The sequence below is a fragment of the Zosterops lateralis genome (assembly GCF_965231275.1).
Source record: "Zosterops lateralis genome assembly, chromosome: 3".
Lineage (NCBI taxonomy): Eukaryota > Metazoa > Chordata > Aves > Passeriformes > Zosteropidae > Zosterops > Zosterops lateralis.
The window spans coordinates 68,338,723-68,360,848 of record NC_139764.1 but is presented as its reverse complement, the minus strand read 5'-3'; the positions used below and the strand labels follow the sequence as shown (position 1 = coordinate 68,360,848).

General features: G+C 42.3%; 1 protein-coding gene across 1 annotated transcript; it reads right to left on the bottom strand.

Annotated features, from left to right (window-relative positions):
- Positions 1–12,296: 12,296 nt before the first annotated feature.
- CD164 (CD164 molecule) lies at positions 12,297–20,950 on the bottom strand. The gene is made up of 4 exons (XM_083858208.1): positions 20,744–20,950; positions 17,542–17,712; positions 16,362–16,445; positions 12,297–15,373 (listed from the first exon to the last, which is right to left on the bottom strand). The coding sequence occupies exons 1-4, from the start codon at positions 20,835–20,837 to the stop codon at positions 15,219–15,221; spliced, it is 504 nt and encodes a 167-aa protein (XP_083714334.1). The 5' UTR covers positions 20,838–20,950; the 3' UTR covers positions 12,297–15,218.
- Between the last annotated feature and the right edge of the window lie 1,176 nt (positions 20,951–22,126).

Below are 22,126 nucleotides of genomic sequence, written 5' to 3'. Positions count from 1 at the left end.
TCCCCGGCAGAGAGAAGGAAGAAAACAGTAGCATCTTGGAAGAAGGTTGCATCACACACCAAAAATGACACCTACAGGTACTACACTTACGTCTGTCACCAACAGTGCTGGGTGTATGTTTTAGCAGCACAAATAACCCTACTAATATTTTATTCCACAGGTTAAAAACATTAAACTACAGATCTTGAGGTTATTAGTCTTCTACCCAATCATTACATTTCAAGGGAACATTCAGGATGTTGTCATTAAAACCAGAATTAATTAATTACATGGGGTTTTTTGGTTGGATTTTTTTTTCAATCTGAACACCTTCATGGATGTATCACTATGCCAGCAAGCTACCTTTCACTTCTACACATGGCTGCACATGCTGAAATGCTCCATTCCTCAAAGTCAGACTGAAAAGCACACCCCTCACTTGCAATATACTTAATGCCAGGCAACATTACTGTACGAAAAATAAGTCTTGTCAAACCAACCTCATTTCATTCTACTGATAAAATTACAAGTTAGATAGATAAACATTATGCTAGAGATGTAACATATATTTGGAAGGGCTGTGTGGGTTAGCTGCACATAAATTTTGTATTTTAGATTTCAGTATTACACCATTTCAATAAAATGCTAAATGGATTGAGAGCTAGATTTTTTTGACATATAAAAATGCAGCATTTTCATTAAATTTAGTTGGTTTCTGATGGGTTCCTACAAGGGTTGGTAGAAGAGCTAACAGTATACATTTTTGTCAGTGGCTTGGAAATAAACATAAAATTATAGATTATAAAAATAATCAATGATAAATTTGGGGAGGAATGTTAGTGAATTTGATAAGGCACATACAGTGAATAACGATGTGTGCAGAGCAGGAGTGCAGAATCACACAGGTAACTCAGTAACTTGGTTCTCCCTCTGAGAAGTATTTCAATGCCTGCTTAGATGAAGAATGAGAAAGAAGCAGGACTTGTGCAGAGCTGGGTGACTGAATCCCTGGACAGGACAGGGAATTTAACAGACAGATGACTGGCTGTGTAGTGTGGTATGGGAAAGATGGATGCTGCAATCTTTTAGTTTACAAAAAGGAGAGCAGTGCAGATATAGTTAAAAAGAGTCTGTAGCTCTATATACAACACAGAAACACTGCTTCCAGTTCCAGAGTGTACTATGTAAAACAGACAAGAGAAAAAAATGAGGGAGTATAGAGAAGAGTTCCAAAAATTATTTGAGGGCTGCAGGAAATGCTTTCTAGCAGAGGGTTCAATCCGTTTAGGTTATCTGAAATGAGTGGCATTGCGACAATCTACAGATAATTATGTTGAGAGAGCAGATGAGACATTAAAAAGTACTTAGGGAAAGGTGAAGCTTCAAAGTTGAGGCCAGAAAAATTGAAAAAGAGGAAATTAGAGACAATGTTTTCAAAATGTGATTAAGCAATGACAATATGGCTAACAGAGTATCTTCAAAAACAAATGCCTTTTTGGGAAACATGGATTAGCCAAACCAACTTACTCATTCCAGTACAAAGGTAATGAAGGTAAAGGTGATATTAAAAATTCACATCTGGTAGATGGATTGCACCATTCTGAGCTTGTCAGTCTATGAAACTCCAACCTTAGTAATTCTGAGAGAGTTCCCCAGTGAAAAATGTTTGGGCTGTGACTGCTTTAAATTCTGTGTGTTCAGATGTTTTAGGAGAGTGGAATTAATAAATTGGTTTTCTTCACCAACAAGCTGTCAATTTACTTCCAGAAGACCCACTGCATCTATCATCTTTCTAGCAGCAGTTTTTCTTGGTTTTGTTTTCTTTTGGTTTCTGACATCAGCTTCTGGTTCTTTCTTTCTAATTCCTTTCTTACCATTATTATGCTGGAATTTACCAACAGCAAGCTTCTAACCTTGCCTGTACAGGAGGGTTTGTCCTGATATGGGTGGCTTGTAATACCATTGCATTTGAAGTGGGGATTCTAACATGCAACCATACTGTCTGTCTCTACAAACTACGTACAAGACAGCAACGTTTGAAAAAGCTGTGCTCATTTCTCCCCTCTTTCCTTTTTTATACATTGTTTTAAAAACAAGTTTCACATGCAGAACAGAGGCTGGTTGCAGAAAACAAATTACAAATTACAACATAATGAGGAAATTGGAAGCAACTGAGTTTTTATTTGCAATTTGAATGAGTTCTCCTTGTGATTTTTTTTTTAAGGCTTCTCTCTCTAACAAGCAATTATATAAATACAGCATTCTGTTTCTAACTCACCCTACACTTTTCCTGTGCTCTCTGTTTTCACGACCCAGATTTTATTTTGGGTTTATGTCTGACTGGCTGTTTTAGATATTAGGATAATTTAGATTTGTTTACCAACATTTCATTATCTTCAGTATCAAGGAAGACAATGTAGGACTGGGTATCTCTTCATTCAGCTCAGCTGGGCATGACATCTGAGGATTGATCATCAGGGTTTAAAAGGAAATCAAAAAGGTGAGTATGGGAACTGGGATAAAACAACTAACTCTGAAGTGTCTATAATTGCATGTTTTAGAAACAAAAGCTGTTGGAAGTAGTATAGAGGAAGATACAAACAGCCAAGAACTTCCAAGAGACAAGTAATCTGTGCAATGAAAGCTAAAAACATGGAGAAGCTTTTTAAAGAGAAGGAAGAAAAAGAGCAGAGAGTGAAATGCCTCTTTCAGGGAAGCTGAAAAACCTCCTAAAACATACTATCTTCAGCAAAAAAGGGAACAAGAAAGAAATGCAGTAGATACACTACTGCAAATGTTGAAAAGAAACGCAAAGTTGAAAAAAGGAAATATTAGCATTTCCAATGAGATGTCTCAAGTATTAATGCTGTCTGACCACGTATTCCTTCAAGTGTCTTAACTTCAGAGCTTCTCTGTAGCTATCCAAGTGTGCTGGATATGTCTTCCAGAAGGAGCCTTGGCACAGTGCTGGCTCTTGCTTGCTGGGGGCTTTAGGGTCATGGTCCACTTGTTGGTGGCATCTTGTGCACCAAGGAAAGCATCAGCAGTTGGGCAAGGGAGTGGATTGTCCTGCTCTGCTCTGCTCTGCTCTGCACTGGGGTGTCCTCACCCTGAGTCCCGTGTGCAGTGTTGGGCACCACAATATAAGAAAGGCATTAAGCTATGTGAGAGTGTAAAGGAGGCTACACTCCTTTAGAGTTTAGGGCCATGAGGGGCATTTATGAAGAGCAGCTGAGGTCACTTGGTCTGCTCAGCTTGGAGAAGAGGAGGCTGAGGGGAGATCTCATTACAGTCTGCAGTTTCCTCATGAGGGGAAGAGGAGGGACAGGCACTGATCTCTTCTTTCTGGTGACCAGTGACAGGACACAAAGGAATGCCTTGAAGTTGTGTCAGGGAAGTTTAGGTTGGATATTAGGAAAAGGCTCTTCACCCAGAGGATGACTGGGCACTGGCACAGGGTCCCCAGGGAAGCAGTCATAGCACCGAGCCTGAGAGAGTTCAGGAAGTGTTTGGACAACACTCTCAGGCACAGGGTGTGACTGTTGGGGATGGTCTCGTGCAGAGACAGAAGTTGAACTCAAGGATACTGATGGGTCCCTTCCAACTCTGCATATTTTATGATCTTTGATTGTCTTTATACTACTTCTCAGGACCATCCTGTTGACCCTGGGTCAGTATCCTTCCTCTAGAAAGTAAGCAGTATTCTCCATACTTAAGAGGTAAACTGCCTGAGGACTTGTGTAAGGTGCTGGTGCAGAGGGAATGGGTGTGCAGTGTCAGACAGAACATGCTGGCAGCCCTGGGGAGACTGAGGATGGTGCAGCTAAAGCAGCAGCTGGCTGGGTTTGGTGGCTCTGGTGGACTTGGGTGTGCCCCAGAGCCTCTGCCATAATACCCATTCTCATGACCAGGCTGCACAAGGAACTTTGGAGCCTCACTTGGACACTGTCTCCCTGTTGGGGCCATGTTCCCGGGTCTGCAGTGCCTGTGACATTTTCCAGGCAGGGCTTTGACACCGGTGCTACAGAACTGACAGACTGCTGTCCTTTGGCTTTATCTACTCTGCACTGGACATGAACTCTCTGCCGTTACCTCTGTTTCACATTGTCACTCATTACAACACTGTTCCCCAAACCCTGGACTACCAAATGAATGTACTGGGAAGGAAGCTGCTTTAATTCAGCCAGATCACAAAAATGGCATTACTTTTCACTAAACTGATGCTATTGTATTGAACTGATGTATTGAGTCTAAAACTTAGTGCATGTTTGCTAATCACTGATTTAGTGTAACTGAAATCAGATTCACTCTTAAGATTGTCTCCATGTAAAAGGTGCTATAGAGCTTTAACTGCTTCAATTTAAAAACTGTTTTGGCCAAGTAAATACAATTTCTGTGTTTAGCAGTGTTGGTAGAGTAGGCTCTTGGCTGTGAAATGTGCAGTGCTTCTTTTGTAGTATAGCCTGCAGAAAAAAAATACTGTTTGGAAACCACTTGATTACACTTTAACTAGATGAATCCATCTACTGACGATTTTGCTGCCTCAAAAGCCTCCCTACCGTTGCTTTCTTGGTCTATTGAGAAAAAAGCTTTCTAAGTGTATCTGAATGTCTCTCCCCTAAACCGAGCAAAATATATTCTGTCTTCAATCTTCTCAAGCATCAAGGTGAAAGCATGAATTGTTTGTTTTCTAGAATCAGGATGACAAATGCCATTCTGCTAGAAAAAAATTCTCAGGCTTCTGGCATGTTTTCTAAACAGAATCATGAGAGACTTTTACAGAGCCACAGCAGTTGGTGTAGACACGTGAGGCCACTGATTTCATAGGTGTCTATCTCTGATGGGGCTCTGAGCTGTTTTGCTTTGTTTAAAAAACCCTTCAAGAGATCAGAGATGTCAACAGCTGTATCAGCCTTTGAGGAGAGCAGAACAGCAAGGAGTAACTGCAATGCTCATGCTTTTATTGGCACACAACAGTCCCAGCTGCAGTTAGCACCTATGTGGTCATTAACACTAGCAAACCTCAAATATAAATTTAGTTAGCAAATTACAGTCTGTGTAAGAGGTGAGGGAAAAGGTGCTGTTTTTTTCCACACACCTTTGCCCTGAAAATGGATGTAGGGCCTTGTCTAATTAGGGTTACCTAGAGAGAACAGTGAGAAAAGGGCCTCTTTATTGTTTTTATCTTCCTCCAGCAATGCCTGAAACCCAGATTCCTGTTAAACAATAATGAGAATGTCAATTTGCACTATTCATGCTGTACTTTGCATTCAGAAGGATTATAGGTATGTTCAGCAAAGTTGTAATTATGGATTATTTCAACCAGAGAGAACTGATAGCCACTCATTCACTTGAGTGCACAAGGCAACATCTTTCCATTTCAATCTAGGCCCCTGCTTTGAGGCAGAGCTATCAGATGATGAATTTTTGTTGCTGCTATTAATGCTTTTACCATCTTTAAGATACAAAGTCAGTTAACCCAAGAGTGCAGTTTAAAATGGGAGACAGGTTGATGAACTGCAGTGTCAAGTTTATGATCTGGAAGCTGCAGTTTCCCAGAGGAATGTGACTGAAGGTAAAGACAGGTTGTGAGTTACGTGTCCATGTCTCTGAATGCCCCTTTAACCTTTGAAGGAATAGGCAACTTAAGCCAAACAAAAAAGAGGAGAGAAGCTGCTCTGTAATGAAAGCATTTAGGTAGAGGAGAAAGACCAAAACCAACCTTCAGTAAAAGTCAGACAATTCAAAAGCCATATCTATGCTTTCTGACATCACAGCTGCTGTAGCAGCACTACACACTCAGTTAATAACTTTAAAACACAATTTGTGTTGTCTTTTGCTCTGTAGGGATATCATGGGAAATAAAAGGAGAGATGCATTTAGTGGGGGAGGCAGTCAGGAGACAAAGGATCCCAAGTGGTAGGAAAGCAGGCTTCAGTAGTGGTTCTGTTCTTGGAACAGCTTACTTAGAAACCATGTGGAGCAGTCAAACAAGACTGCATCCTTGTAATTCAGTTAGATATTTGCCTATGATTGCAAGAAATTTTTAGAGGCTTTCAAGACAGCAGTGAGAGCTTTATAGCCCTTAATTGAATTAACCTGTAACTTAAACCTTTTAGCAGAAATCTTTCTTCTCAGCTGTTTGTTATGTAACTTTTAAAGGTAATGCTTATGTAAATCATGTAGTTGTAAAAGCTTCATTAGGGATTTCTACCCCACCTGTCTGAAGTTTCTGCTTTTCTTCCATGTTATTAAAATCCTACCGTCAGTCTGACAAATACATGCAGAAAAATTGATGGGCAATACCCAAATTCTTAGTAAGTTAAGTACACAGAAAAAACTCCAATGATATTTCAAGGTCCATTTCTATGCTATTAAAAATATAAAGTACTACAAATTTAATTACAGTTTCTTCCTGAAGGGAAATGTTAGCTGTCCTGCTGCAGGACACCGAGAAATGCTCATTAGCACACTGCTGAAGACAATACACAAAGCAAATCTGGCAAAATCAGGAAATGGGAGAGATCTTTACCTAATGCACAAATATACTTGGCCTCTCTGGTTTTAAGCCAGTCAAGTTCCGGGGAAAAGTTGGTGCAAAACTTGTAAGTTATATTGATGCCACTGAGCACAAGGAGAGCAGCTGTGACAGGAGATTTTCTTTTCTCCTGCAGTGAGTTACTATCATTAAAAATGATGCAGAACTATTGTCTGAGGAGCTTGGATTTCTCTGTGCTCAACACAGGAGCACCAGCAAACTTTAGACACATCCCTGAAATGCATCAAAACCCTGCAATGTATTGTAACTACCTTTTCACCTGATATTGTTATTCCTATGTCTAATATTTAATGGATACTGTGAAGTTTTGATTTTTTTCCATTTCAAAAAGGTAGAAGGAAGTTTGCCCAGCTGTTGTCCCACAGTACAAACAGTATAAGAAGTAATTTGCCAGATAATAAGTCAATATAAAATGGCTATTATTTTTAAGCATTAACACTTGTACTGATAAGGCAATGCAGGTTACATCATGTAAAGATTTGTGTTTTCTGTTGAATTGATTCTCTGTGCCACTGACCTGATTTCAGACCTATAGTACTTGGCCAGATCTTTCTATATAGGGGTGGCAACTCTTATGTGCAATAGCTGTGTTGTGACTGTAAAGGCAAAGGGGTTTTTGAAATTGCCCAGGTGGGCTAAGATTTCAGCCAGTTTTTAAGAATAATCTACAGATCAGCAGGCTGAGCCGTGTCCTCTAGGTATTTTCTCCAGTCCTTTTCCTTTCACTTTCACATCTTCCTCTTCTTCCCCCTCCAATGCACGAGGTCCTGGTCTGTCTCAGCAGTGTAGAACAATAGCTGCTCTTCTTTCTGGATTTGTGTGGTGTTTGTGTAGGCAGCCCCCTCAAGCCCCTGCTGCAGAATGTGTGGACACCTCATGCATGTGGCCAGACTTGGTCGTTGTACACTCTAGCCAGCTGCTCCCCCACTGCTTCAGCAGCAGGCCAGAGTCCCTTGGGCATGCACCCTGAAATAATGCCAGAAACAGCTAACCACAGCTAACATCTTGGATCATACCTGAGAAGTGTCTCAATTAACACATTAAGTGCAGGATTACAGATACACTGCAAAAACAGCCTCATCTTTTTAGCTAAAAGTAGTGTGAGATGCTAACATAGTGAGGAAGTGGTACAATCACATCACGTTGCACTCAGATATTAATGAGAGCTAAATCACATCAAAGCTGATAACAAGCAAAGCCTTTGAGTCAGTGGGGATTTTTCTTGGTAGCTGAAGGGTTGGCATCAAGCGGCTGCATTTCTGTTTCTCAGAAATTAAATTGAAGACTGGAATTCACTAGGGAATTTGGTGTCACTGGGAACAGATCTCCACCTTTTAGCACCTCTCCACACCTTTTAATCTTGGCTTTCAACAGGACCAGAAAAGACACAGTTGTGGGGAAAATAGTCACACATAATAAAGTAGATTTGGGACAGCAGGAATCTTCTGCTTCACTGAGATGTCTCTTGCTGCAGGAATGAATGCTAATACACTCATTACTATGAAAGGGCATGGGGCGAGCTGCAAAATTGCAGAAAATGTCAGGTTTTGTGAGTAGTTGCAACTATTTGCAAAAATATTTTGTCTTACCTTCTGTCAAGATCATCCATGAATTGCAGACTAAGCAATATATTATTCAATGATACTATGCTGAATGTTCACAACTAGGAGTTCTTTCTCTTTTTTTTTTTTTTTTCCCTTTACCCTAACACTTCTCTTAGAGGTCAGAAACAACAGGTTTTGCATTTACTTGAGTTCTACTTTAACTGTGTGTGAGTAACCCTTCAGGTTTTGCATCTCAGGTACAACCTGTCAGCAATACCAGCAATATCCTTTTAATTTTGACCCAAGAAGCGGCAATGACATAAGAGGAAACACTCTAAGACCAAAGACAGTAAGTAATGATGGAATTGATAATCAGTTGATATGGTTGCAGAATGAGCAGATTTTTTGCTCGTCTGCAAGCTGTGATTTGTTTACAGACCCAGGCAGGTTTCATGTGGACAGTAAGTCAAAGCCCTTTGAAGATTTATCTTCAAGAGCAAGGTGATAATATGCATTGTTAGTAAATAAGGAAAAGAAGTTCCAAAAACTGACTACAGAAAGGAAGCAGGAAGGAGGTATTTAATTAGCAAGGGTCTAAGAGAGAATATTTAAGCACTGTGCCATGATTAAGGACACTTTTTTATATGTTACTTATGCTTCTAGGTGCCTAGCAGATGGAAGGAGAGAACAGCAGATAGGATATTACTACACCTAAATGAAAAGTCTCTTCCTACTGTCTTCGTGTAGCTACAGCAACAAAGGCTGGTCCAGAAGTAAACCCAAATGTATTTTATAATCATTCCAGGTCATTTTAGAAAATGCCACTGAACTGGCAACCTTGAAGTAAGAGAAAAATAACTCACACATAAATCAGAGAGGCAGTAATACTCCAGTGCTCTGCACATGTACTTAAATGCATCTGGATGCAGCGTTCAATACCAGCTCCAGTCATTCAATCTGCTAATCCATTTTAGGTACTGGGTGATGCAGATCCTCCTCCTGAGCAAGAGCAGCACTTATGTCCTCCCTTCACAGACAATGCAGCACAGTACAGAAAGGCAAGGACATCAGTTAAAAGGCTTCCTTTGATTGTGGTAACCTTGGAACCTGGTGGTGCAAAAACACACACTAGGTGCTTAGAGAAAAACATTGGTGTCTGGTGTTTTATTTGTTTTTTTTTTTTTTTAACTGCTTTCATGTTGCAACCCTTGCCTACCACATCCTGCCCAATGCAGTGCTCACCCCCAGAGGCTGCTGCCTGCACACTAAACCTTTCATGTCTGTTTAGATGACTCATCAAAAGTGTTGTCTTGACCTGCCCCAGCACCTTCTCTGCTCTCCACCTAGATAGGGGAAGAAGTGTAGCTCCTTCCACAATGCTACACTATCTAGAAGAAAACAGAAAATGTTTGTAAGTATATCTGCATTTATCCTGCATGGAAAAAAGCTTGCTTTTATAGCCTAGCCAATAAAGGACTCAGAGTATCTTCCAGAGATGCATCAAATTGTATTGCAGCTTTTGATCAGTGACAATATTAATCTGTGTGCCTTTCGGCATCATCCACATGCCTGGATGCTTTTGAACACAAATAATCAAACACTTAAGCACTATTTTTATACGTAACTAAGATCTAGAATTAAATTCAGGGAAAACTAGCAGCATTGCATTGCTTAAACACTAATTAAAGGAACTCAAAGTTGTATTAGAAATGCTGCAGTATGTAGAGATACAGGATTCCTAGAATAGGGCTGATACCCTTCACCATTACTGAAGCAAGTTTTAATTCATGCATGCTTGCTGCTACATCGAAACAAGTAAGTTTATTCCCAGAATACTGTGAAATCAGCTATCAAATAACATTAGTTCTTGTATTAGTTCAATGTATGCAATAAATGAAGGACAAGGTGAGTGATAACTATCCAAGGTCAGTTGTCACTAGAGAAGCCATCGAATGTGATTTTAGCACACTTCAGAAACCAAATGCCAATTTGGAAGTAGAGCAATAGCATCAGTATGAAGCACTTAGATGCCACTGCAGCAGCAAAGGAGAGGGGCTGTCTCCAGTAACCACAGCTTCTTGTTAAAACACCTGAAGTATGACTCAATATAGCAAAATTCAAAGACTATTTTAGAAAAAAATGTTATACCTACAGGAGATTGTCTTCAAAGAACAAAGAACACAGCAGTGACACAGGCTGGTACTATAGGGATAAAGTCTATACACAGACATTCAGTGGTGCATTGTAACAAAAACTGAATTCAACCCTTAACTGTGTGTGGCAGATGGATGATGTTCTGGAAGGCATAGCAATTTTAATATCAGGAAACTCTAGGCTTCCTTCATTCCAATACAGCCTTTCCAGAACTACAGCTAAATTTTTTTCAATTTCTCATCATATACAACTGAGTCATGTCAATACACATTCATACTTCATACACTACCCACATAAGCATCAAGGTCACAATGTGAAACTGAGGTTTCTTCCCCCAGAACTGGTTATCATTTCAGACAGTCAGCAACCACAGAACTGCACACCCTCTGTTCTCTTGCTCAAGCATACTGATAAAATTCCCTGGCATGTGGGGACTGAGGGAACTGGCAGATGAAGCTGCTATCCATCATATTTGAGAAGTCATGGTAGTCAGGTTTAATTCACACTGACTGGAAAAGGGGAAATGTAACCCCATTTTTAAAAACAAAAAGAAAAAAAGGAAGGCCCAAGGAATTTACAGACTGGTCAATGTAACCTTGGTGCCTGGCAAGAAGATGGAGCAAATCCTCCTGGAATCTCTGCTAAAGCACATGGAAAATAAAGAGGCAACTGGTGACAGCCAACACATCCTCACTCAGGGCAAATCATGCCTGACCAATCTGGTGGCTTTCCACTATGGGGTTACAGCATTGGTGAGTGAAGCAAGAGTAACAGACACCACTTACCTTCACCTGTGCAAAGTATTTGACATATCCTGCATGACGTCCTTGTCTCTAAACTGGGGAAACACAGATTTGACAGATGGCCCAGTGGGTGGATAAGGATTTGGCTGGATGGCCACACTCAGAGTTGCAGTCAATGGCCCAATGTCCAAGGGGAGACCAGTGACAAGTGGTGTCCTCAGGGCTCGGTATTGGGACCAGCACTGTTTGAAATCTGTGTCAGTGACACGGACATTGGGATTGAGAGCACCCTCACCAAGTTTGCCAATGACACCAGGCTGAGTGGTGCAGTGGACACACTGGAGGGAAGTGATGCCATCCAGAGAGACCCTGGCAGGATCGAGAGGTGAGACTGTGCAAACCTCATGAAATTCAACGAGGTCAAGTGCAAGGTCCTGCACCTGGGTCACTACAACCACAAAAATACAGGCTGGGCAGTGAATGGACTGAGAGAAGCCCTGAGGAGAAGGACTTGGATGTTTTGGTCAATGAGAAGCCCAACATGAGCTGGCAATGTGCACTCACAGCCCAGAACAACTGTGTCCTGGGGTGCATCAAGCAAAGTGTGATCAGCAGGTCACAGAAGGCAATTCTTGCTCTCCACCCTGCTCCTGTGAGAGCTCAGCTTGAGTACGGCATCCATTGGACCTGCAGGAGTGAGTCCAGAGGTTGCCCAGAGCAGCTGTAGATACCTCATCTCTGGAAAGGTTAAAGCTCCATCCAACCTGGCCTTGGAGTAACCTGCTCTAGTGGAAGGTGCTCCTGCCAGGCAGAGGACCTGGAACTAGATCATGCTCAAAGTCCCTGCCAATCACTCCACGGTTCTATGCAATCAGAAAAGAAATAAGGCTCAGAGCAATACCTTCTACATGAAAGCTCTAACAGCCTCTGTGCAAACACAGACAGCAGCCCCTCTTCCACCTGATATCCAGTATTACAAACTTTGTTTAGAAAGAGGAACATTAAGCCTCACAGGTTGTTACAAGTGTAAGACTTAATGCATACTTTGCTCCTCTTTGGCTTCAAGTGGAGAACAAGAGTTAAGCTAACATGGAAAATCATTACTTGAATGAAGATTCTTTTTGTGGTAATTCTAAATCTGAATCAGTATTGTTAAATACAAAGTTAATACTGTTTTTAGGGGAACTAAGTTTTCAAACCTTTCTTCTTCTTTCCCTTAATATTTCTCAATTCCCATGGGAAACTGCTCATCTCCAAGGCAGCAAGCAGACAGTGCTCTCAGGGATTGCTCACATTAAAGAAAGTTCAGAGGTAAAATTCCATTCAACAGATTTTATTTATCAATTTGGTTTTGCGATTACAACTGCTTCAGTTTTCTTCCACTGAAGACAAAATACAAACTTTTACAGCAACACTTGCAGAGAACATTCGTAAGGTAACAGGTTGGTATTTGCACAAGTTGGCTTCAAAAAAAAGCCAGATAACTTGAAGAGTCACTACGATTCAGTGCCTAAAACTGATTTAGGGGCAAGTACAACTACAGATCTATGAGCTACCTTCCACTTCAAAACACAAGGCCAAGAAAAACTGCAAGTTTTGTTACTTCAGGTTTTTTGCTAGTACACAGCACAGATCAGCTGATACTGCATTTCACAAAGGAGTGATTACTTTCAACAGTGAGGCAGCCAAGCACACGGTGAAGATGTATAACCCAGCCTCCCCTCCCCCCAAACAACTAAAAGGGAAACAATTCAAGCCACAACTCTGAACTGTGGAATTACACCTTGCTGGCAAGGCAAATGAGCAAGGGGTGAGTAGTGCAGGCCTTCCAGAATGTGACTAAATTGATACAGCAAAAACTTGAGTTTTTCAGAGAGGCATTTGTACATGCCAGAGATCCTGGGTTTCCTAAAGTCTTGGAAAATAGCAATTGCTGGCACTGCAACAAATTTAGTAACTAAGGCAAGGTATCCCTTCTACCCTTCTAAACAAAATTTGAGGCAAACAAGTAAGCAATTTTAAGGCACTTTAAACATTATTTTTAGTTTGCTTTACCAGCATACTTTATCAGCAATCTAAATCAGGATTAGCAAAGCTCATGAATAAGCATTTCAGCGACATTCTACAGAGCAACTTTTTTGTGGCAATGTTTTCCATGCTATGAAGTGCTCGTGTAGGACTTTTCTGCAAGTTTCCCTAAAAGAGCCCTTTGAGGCAAAAAATTGTATACTAGGTATAGTTTGCTTTGCTGAGCTAAAGGCAAACTGTCATAGTTCAAAAGATAATTTTGTTCATTTCAAAGCACAGAATACAAGCTCATGGATTTTTTTTAACAAATAAATGTAGTAAATAGTTCTTAGATAGGGAAAGGACAGATTCAAGAGATTTCACAATAAGGTCAACAATATACCATCTAACTCACACACATACTGTTGCTGAAAACTGGCTGCTCACTGCTATTTTCATAAACCTGAGCTGATTGTCTTAGTTTTGTTTAGAAAACCAAAAGCTAATGAACTCAAAGTTACAGTACTGGTGAGTAATCTCTGCACTTTGTAGCAATTTGAGTTTTCTATGCAGCACAATAGAAAAAAATGCCATTCAAACTAGAAAAACATGAGAAAGCAACACTGTACACTTCAAGTTTCCAACTGAAATGCACTTAATTTGCTTCATAATTCAAGTCCCACTGCCATGACTATTATCTGCTATCAATGCTATTTCTGTATTGTGTGCCAAATTCCAGTCAAGTCAGAGCCAGTAAAACAGTACTACAGATTATCCCAAAACTTACAATCAGGAGATATTATCAGAAACTGTGCATTGTGTGCTACCTCCACCACTTGATTTTATCTCTAGTTCCATTTTTCCTGTGGGTTTATTTTCACAGGTGCTCAAGTCAGAATGCATTGGAGATGACGTACCTTTGATACTCAGATCACATGGCTGATCCAGCCAAGGGCAAAAAAAAAAAAAATCCCCTAAACTATTTGGCTGAATAGATTTCCTTAACCAGTTCACTGCAAGGTGACACAAACCTGAAGCCAGGAAGGAGAGAAGGGAAAGAAAAAAGGCGTAACCTGCAGTCCCAGGACTACAGCATCAAATCAGCAGATCCTCTGAATGATCCTTAACTGTCCTTCAGCAAGCAGACATACAGGAGGGTAATAAAGAAAAAAAAAAAAAAAAACAACCCAACTCCTGAAATTAATTGCAACGAGTTTTAAGAACCGTTTGAATAACAAAAACATTGGGATTTCCCAAACATCAGTATTTCAAGTATAAATGTGAGCTGTTGCCTTTTTATACAGGGAGTGAATGGAATTATGGCTGGTCTTTGTAGGCCAGAACAAAAGGTAACAAAGTCAAAGTTTCTGTTTGTGGCTGAACATCACTGTACCATACTCCTCACTCTAAAACAAAATCACCAAGGGACAGTTATTCTAGGGATTTTTTTTTTTAACTGGAATGCTCAAGTCACATATATTCTATATTCCTATATAAAGCTAATACTTAAAAGTTTTATTTATCTTTGAGATAGCTGGGACATGCTTACAGCCTACTGAAATTTAGTCTTTTAAGGCACTAATATTTACTTCCCCGTTAGAAGGATTATTCCTACATCCATCCTCAACATTAATTGGAAATGGCATAGGAATTCTGTTTGGAATGAAGTATTTTACGAGGCAACTTTTATTCTTGCATTAAAAAAAAAAAAAAGGTTAGGTTATTCTGTTAAGACATTATCTAATTCTACATTTTTGTCCATTTTTCTAGCAACACACTAAGAGCCATAAGCTACTATAAATGGTATTTCACTCCCTGAATTCGATCACCAATAATTCACATCTTGATAAAACTGAAGGGATACTGTATCAGATGTTGTTTAAATTAGCCTTCAGAATAAGTCATTTTACGATTGTCTACTGGACAGTGTTGCCACTGAATAAGAATCTCTGAACCTTCTACATTTGGCATATCAAGAAAAGTCCCACATCAGCAGCCACTAAAGGAAAATAAAACAGCCATTAGAACCCATGCAGCATATCGCAAGTAATCCTTTTGAAGAGATTCATATCACTTCTTGCCAAGTATAATGTTGCAAAAATATTCATTTAAAGTCTTCTTTTAGAGATTTAAAGGATATCATGAACTGCTGTCTTCCATGAGCAACAGAAAATATTTTGGTTCAGTGAACTACAGATGTTGGGCTACTAGTCCATTACCAAGGGGCAGGTCCTAAAGCGTGTGGTAATTTCGGTCTTTAGATCTGCAGAATTTGTACAGAAAGAAAATAACAGCCTGCAGACCCAGAACAAGGACAATTCCACCTATGAAACTCGCAGCATCAAACGTAGATTTGCGTGGAACAGGAGCCACAGTAGTATTTGAACCTGTTAAACAACAAATTAGAAACGGTAAGTGCACAATTCTCACAACAGTTCTGCAGATTTTAGTGCTGGATTCTTTGTATTAGGATTACTCAAAATATCAAAACACCAGTAAGAAAACAAAAAAATAATCAAAAGTGAAGCCATGCCAGCATCTGTATTTAGATTAGTGGTACTGAAATTCTGATAAATGCTGTTTGTACAAGGCTAGAGCTATTTATAGCCAAACTGCTCTAGACCTCAAAACTGAGCAATACCCAGCTGGACTTTACTTGTACTTCAAAAAGCCAAAGCCTTCCTCCTTCACATAGAATATATTATTGATACGCCCACATTCGAGACACATTTTCCAGTCACTGCTCCTTGCTCCGTTTTGTTTTTTTGGTTTTTTTGCTTAAATTTAACATATATTGTTATCTTCCATCTACTGTACTTTACCCCAAGAGTTAGGCTTAAAAAACCAGCTGAAGTCACAAATACAAGTCTGGAAATAATAGCCATCTGCTGATGGGTAGTTTTAAAGAGCTTTATTTCGTGAGAGCTTTTCATGAAATGGCATGTTTAGGACTGACTTGGAAATAAAATACTTCAACTTATTCTCATCACTGGAGCACAATTTCAGTTGACAAAACCAAAAAACCCCATCCCATTATTAGGCTGCAAAAACAAAATACCACTTCCCAAAGACAGGGGAGTTAAAAAGGGACTTCCAACCACACTATTAAAATCATCCAGCTGATCAAATTTGACCAACATGTTTCTGACCTTTTCTTTCTTATCAGTTAGCTCTATTTCTCAGGCTATATAATCTTGCTACTTACATACATCACCTGAACAAAATTAGACTTGCCATAAAGTTAGAAATGACAACACCAGATACACCAATACTACTTTAATGTTGTCACTTGGTGAGTCTTTCAAGGTAACACTTCTAAAGCAACACTGATTTCTAAGTAATTTATGCTTTAATTATGGCAGTTGTGGCAGTTACCTGCAGTAGTAGTGGATGTCGTGGTCGCTGGAGTAATGGTGGGTTTAGGCGGAGGAGCAGGAGTAGTTGCATTGGTGACGTTGGCTGTTGGAGAGAAGACAGTATGCACACACCATAAACTCCAAAGCAAAGCATGCAAGCACTGAAGCTCCTATACAAATGATTTTTCCTGTTTTGTTTTAACAAGGATAAGCTTTGCCTTCAATCTGTATCCCACACAATTTAGGTGGTGAGCTGCATGGCATTAAGCCAAGTTTCTGCAACAAGGATTATTTTCAAACTTGCATACTACTGTTATCCAAATATTTTGATGTTCTCCACAGATCAGTGATTCTTTGTTCAGACAAAATGATTTTTTCTTTCAAGCACTCATATAAATGCTGGTATTTGAAAAAGAATCAAGAGATCTGCTTCAAAACAACTGAGAATCTGCATCAAGGAAAAGTACTTTGATTAAACTTTCATTAGAATCAGTTAGTATTAATTGTACAAAAGAAGGTACTTACTGTAATACCTTCTAGACAGGAGATACACACTCTTTCTTCTCCTGTCCTCAAAAACACTAACTGTGAATGCCATCACTGGAATAAAATCCCTCACCTAAAATGGAACTGTCTCCTAAAAACTTTCATTATCAAGCCACATAAGCTGGGTCTCTGACCTCTCCCCCTCCCCTAAAGATTAGTTTTACTAAAAATTAATCAGTATTTCACTATGTGTCTGGGACAAGTCAACATCTGTGGGTTTACTCAAAGCTAAACATCACCCTATTGTACATTAGGCTGTTCTGAGCCTATTCAAGTACCAACTTGTTATCTCCCAGCTCCCTTGATCAGCAAATTTTTAAAGATTAGGTGATTTTTTAAAAAAGAATTTTACTGTAGAGATGGCAGAGAAATTTTTGGAAAAGGAAAAAAAACAACAAAACCAAACTCCTAAGAATTCATGATTAGTGTCAATTACTAACTGAGCCAATTTTTAACACAGAAAATGCTTCCTGCGAAGATAACTAAGAGTATTCTAAAATCCACTTCTCCCAAACCTTGGAACCATTTATGGATTCTGCACATTAGATTTTTAGTAGCCAAGCTAGAGTGAACTTTGGAAGAAGCCCCTGTCTCTCATGTTATTCACCAGTTCCTGGTTTCCTGCCATTTTGAGATGAGTGCTACTGTATTACCTATAGGAATTTGAGTTGTGGTGGCAGGACTGGCTGTGGTAGCATTGGAAGACGCCGTGGTCGCATTGGAAGACGCCGTGGTCGCGTTGGTGGGTGTTACAGTGACATTGGAAACTGGTACAGTGGTGTTGGAAGGGGATGTAGTAACATTGGTAGGAGAAACTGTGGTATCTATGAAAAAATAAAGAGTTATATTAGAGAGAATAATGACGGTATTGAACTCAAAAACAATCCAAAACAACATCAGCAGGCACAGCTTTAGGAAATTCATATAGCAGAGAGTTTTACTGTAATTTTAGTTTGAAATTGCAAAGCTTTTGAATCCACCACACTAACATCAAAAGTTGCATGAGTGAATACATGAAAAACCTTGCCACGGGCATCCCGATCAAGCCAGCGTTCAACTGCCAAGATTCCTCACAGCAAACCTGCGAGAGAAGAACCCTACTGTCCAAGCAGAAACTGTGCATGCTTCACACAGGAGAACACTAGGTACAGAGCACTGCTTCTCAACCTCACTGCAACTGAGACTGAACCTGAGCTATCAAGTTCAACTATAAATCAGAGCTGGTTAGACAACTGAAACAGAATGGAGGGAAAACCAATCAAGAGTTGGTTAGACAACTGAATCAGAATGGAGTGAAAATCAATTAAGAATTTGAAAGTTTAGCTACAAATCATTTTGAGAGTTGTTGTTGAATGTAGGTGCTGTCAGCTTCAGCACACATTGTACCAAAAAACCCCTCACAACCTCAAAACACAGAACTGAGATGCCTCCTAACACTTATTATGTTACCAGTTGTAGTGGGTTGATCACATATAGACAGCTCATCTAAACTAATACATCAGCAAACCTCCTGCTGAAAAAGCATGATGTCCAGAAGCTTTTAATGCTCAGGCTCATTCAAGTGTGGCTATTTACTTCTTGAGCATAATTCAGCAGGGTGGGAAATCAGAGCTGACTTCCTACAGAGATAGGTTGGATATATCAAAATCTACATTCTCTTGGCTCCCACTTGCATGATTTTGCCTCATTCAACCTCTAACTATGGTAAACTCAGATAATAGAGCATACACTACTCTAGTGAAGATACCTAAGTCCAGTAAATTAATTTTGCGGTTCATTTAAGCTTCAGATGGTAAGTGCTTGTTTCCTTTTGATTACATGTTTCCTTTAGGTAATGCAGCCAGTATAAATAGCTCTACAGTAGAAAGCCATCAAAGTATGGGAAATAAAGACAAGAACCTGGAGAAATTCATGTACACATGCATAAAAAGGAGAGCAGAAAAAAAAAGTCAATCTATTTGTATTTTGATCACAGCAGAAGCAAGCAATCCAACCAGTTCAGCTGCTTTTTTACGTCAATCTCAGTCAGACATTGTTACCTTAAAACCACAATGACAACACTTCTACTAACTGGATCAAGTAAGATCTTCTCCCTATCTACAGTTTTACCACACTAGTTTTAATTGAGACTTACTCATACAGCCATCATACTCAGCAAACCCACATACAACCCACAACTCCTTCTGTTGCATGCTCTCCAGCACATTTCACATCATATCCACCCACTCCAGGCACCTTGGGGTGACCTTTCACTTTTCTCCATGGAAGGAACGCTGCTATCCACAATTCCCTGGCAGTCAGCATGCTCGTTTACCTCTCCAGTAACAACTACAAATAGATTAACTAACTTCAGTATTCTGACAATCTGAAGTAAGCCTGAATCCACACGGCCTTCCTCTTGGTTATGGCAGGATCAGGTTAGAAAGACTGGCACTATTTTCACATAAGACAGGAAAAGACCTTTTGTGGGTTTGCATCAGTGAGGTGTGCAACAGCTGCCCTATTCCCTTCAGGAAGGCAGCACTAAAAGCACTTCAAGAGCCTTATGACTGTTTCTCGATAACAGATTTCGGGGGATTGAATCAGTCAGTTATGGTGAGTATACAACTGAGGAATGATCACAGGACACACAACGGCCTCTGACAAATGAACAAACTTCACTTCTGTAGATTCCTCACTGGTATGTGGAAAATTTAGCACAGTACATCTGTTAAGACAGAAGACAGTCGGTACAGCCAACTTATACCAGGTACACTAGGACTTTAGTTTCAAAAACAACCTTCCCAGACTAACACGGGGAGGATCAGATTTGCAAGACTAAAGGATCAGGAGGTGTTAACTTCAGAATCTGTGGCAGAGCCTCAGACGTTGTCCCAACGACACTTCCTGCTGTGAAAGGCCCTTCTGGGGTCTTTTACAAGGGATAACAGCAAGTTCCCCAGCTCTTCCCATCAGCAGACACCTGCTCTTCACTGAAAAAATAAAAAAAGACTCTGACACCACAAACTCAGCTTTTCAGCCTAGGCAAGCTGACGTTTTCTCCCAAGATCCGCCCGCCGTAGTGTCTCTGGCACGGGGTAAATTCGGACACTCCCCTGACACCCGAGGAGGAAACCAGGAGCCGCCGGAGGGGTCAGTCCCGCCGGCCCGACAGCGCCCCCTCCCGTCACAGCGGCGCGTTACCGCGGCGGAGCGCCCCGGCCCCCTCAGGGCGCCCCGATCCCGCCGGCGGCCAGGCCAGGCCAGGGCTGACAGGAGATCCCTCCGGCCCCTCCCTGCCTGCACCCAGCGCCGCCAGGAAACGCGGCCAGGGGACGCCGAGGCGCTTCCAGACAAGTTTTTGTTTCGCTTGTTGCTGTCTCCGGAGGCGTTCTGGGGGTCGCGGCACGTTTCGCGGTTCCCGGCGCCGCAAATGCTTTGGCGAAGAGCCCACAGGGCCCGAGCTGTGGGCAGCCGGGGGCAAACCCACGGGACGGGTAACGGGGCTTACAGCGGGATACGGAACAGGGACAGAACACACGGCTGAATCACGGCACCCCCGCTCCCACACCCGTTCCAAGGGTGCAAGAAGCAGCCGCGCACAATTCCCTGGCACCGGCTTCCCCGCCAAGGTCCCCGGGATAACAGGTCCCAGAAGAGCACAAGGCGGGACAGCGGCCCAAAAGCTCGGCGGGCTGTGGCCAGGAAGCGGCGGCGGAGCGAGAGCCAGGGGAGCGCAGGCCGGTCCCGGCACAGGCACGGACGGTCCCGGGCTCGGCGGCGGATCCAGCCTCGCTCCCACAGCGCCGGGCACGGGGCGGGGCTGCCCCGTCAGCAGCTCCCGGGGGAAAGGGGGGGAGGGCGCGAATCACTCACCGCTCTTCTCTGCGATCGCGGCCGGCCCGCCCAGGCAGCACGCCACCAAAACGACGGCGAGGGGGAACGCAAGTGCCGTAAGTGTCCGACCCATGGTGGCGACGCGGTGAAAGGAGAGAGCTGCGATTCCCGCTCCTGCTCCTGCTCGGCGTTTCCCTGCCTGCCCCTGCCCGCCTCCTTCCGCCCGCTCCGCTCCCGCTGCCGCCGCGCACCCGCCGCGCGCCGCCGCCCCGCCCCGGCCCCGGCCCCGCCCCCCGCCCGCGGCGGCGCTGTGGTTCCGCCCAGCTCCCTCCTGCCCCCCCCATTCGCCGGCTAATGGAACGGTCCGCAGCGCAGCGCTACTCCTCCACGTGACCCCGCCGCTCCCCCGAGAAGGAGCTTTTCCCGCGAGTGACGCGCCGTGACGTCACCACGGAGGTCCCGCCCCTCCGCTGTGTCCGCTCATTGGCTGGGGGCGAGGCGGGGGGCGGGGCCGGGGCTCGCGGGGTGGCATTTCCTGCGCGCGGGCAGCGGGCACGTGGGCGGTGTCGCTTACCGGGGTCGCGGGGAGCGGTGGGGACAGAGACGCTCCCGCCGGCCCACACCAGCTGCCCGTGGGCCACAGCTGTTGCCCCGCTCCCACGCCCTTCCCCCACTTCTGCCGTGACGGAATTGTACCTAAATGGTAGTTTAAACGAATGAACGTGAACCTTGGCGATCTGCGTGCAGTGTAGGCAAAGTGTTGTCCAGCTGTGCTCCCAGCAGCGCTGGTGCTCACACAGGTGGAAGCTGCACACTGGGAGCTTGTGTAGGTCTAGGATGAAGTGGCTGCAATAGTAGAAGGGAAGCGTGGTACAAATTGTAACCTATACCTTTACAGCTGCGCTGTAGAGAGCACCTGGAGAAGGCTCCTTGGACATCCCATCACTTCTTTTTGTGCACTTGGCAGTGTCAGGTTTGCAGTTGGATTCGGTGAAAGGATTTATACAACCTAAGTGATTTCTAAGAATCAGTGATTCCCCCTGGACCACTGGGTAGAGTTCTGCCTATCACATTTTCTCTGTCCTTTGTTTTTCCTTAAGATAGCTGGAGTTTATATATATCATCGTCATTGGACTCTCAGCTAATAAAAGGTTTTTTGTGTAAATCCGCCTTAGCATTTTGTGCAGTGCCAACACAGGTGAATGTTGGGAAACCAAGGCAAACATTCACATGTGCTTGTATTCAAGAAGAGCTAAGCTAGAGCTGTTAAGCAAGTTTTATTATGGTCTAGGTCAAAGGACAAACAGAAGAGAAGAGTTATAATGAGGACAACTCCCTCTTGGTTCTCCTAAGTGTGAGCTGGACTTGGGCAGTAAAGAGGAAACTGCCAAATAAATCCCTAGCTTAATCTTCCCATTTTAC

Bases quoted from the DNA above. Each gene is read 5' to 3' on its own strand.
- CD164 (XM_083858208.1), bottom strand. From the start codon at position 20,837: ATGGGTCGGACACTTACGGCACTTGCGTTCCCCCTCGCCGTCGTTTTG. The intron at 16,446-17,541 runs GTAATACAGTAG...TCTCTCCAACAG, and splicing joins CACAACTCAAATTCCTATAG to CCAACGTCACCAATGCAACT. The intron at 15,374-16,361 runs GTAACTGCCACA...GTTGTTTAACAG, and splicing joins GACATCCACTACTACTGCAG to GTTCAAATACTACTGTGGCT.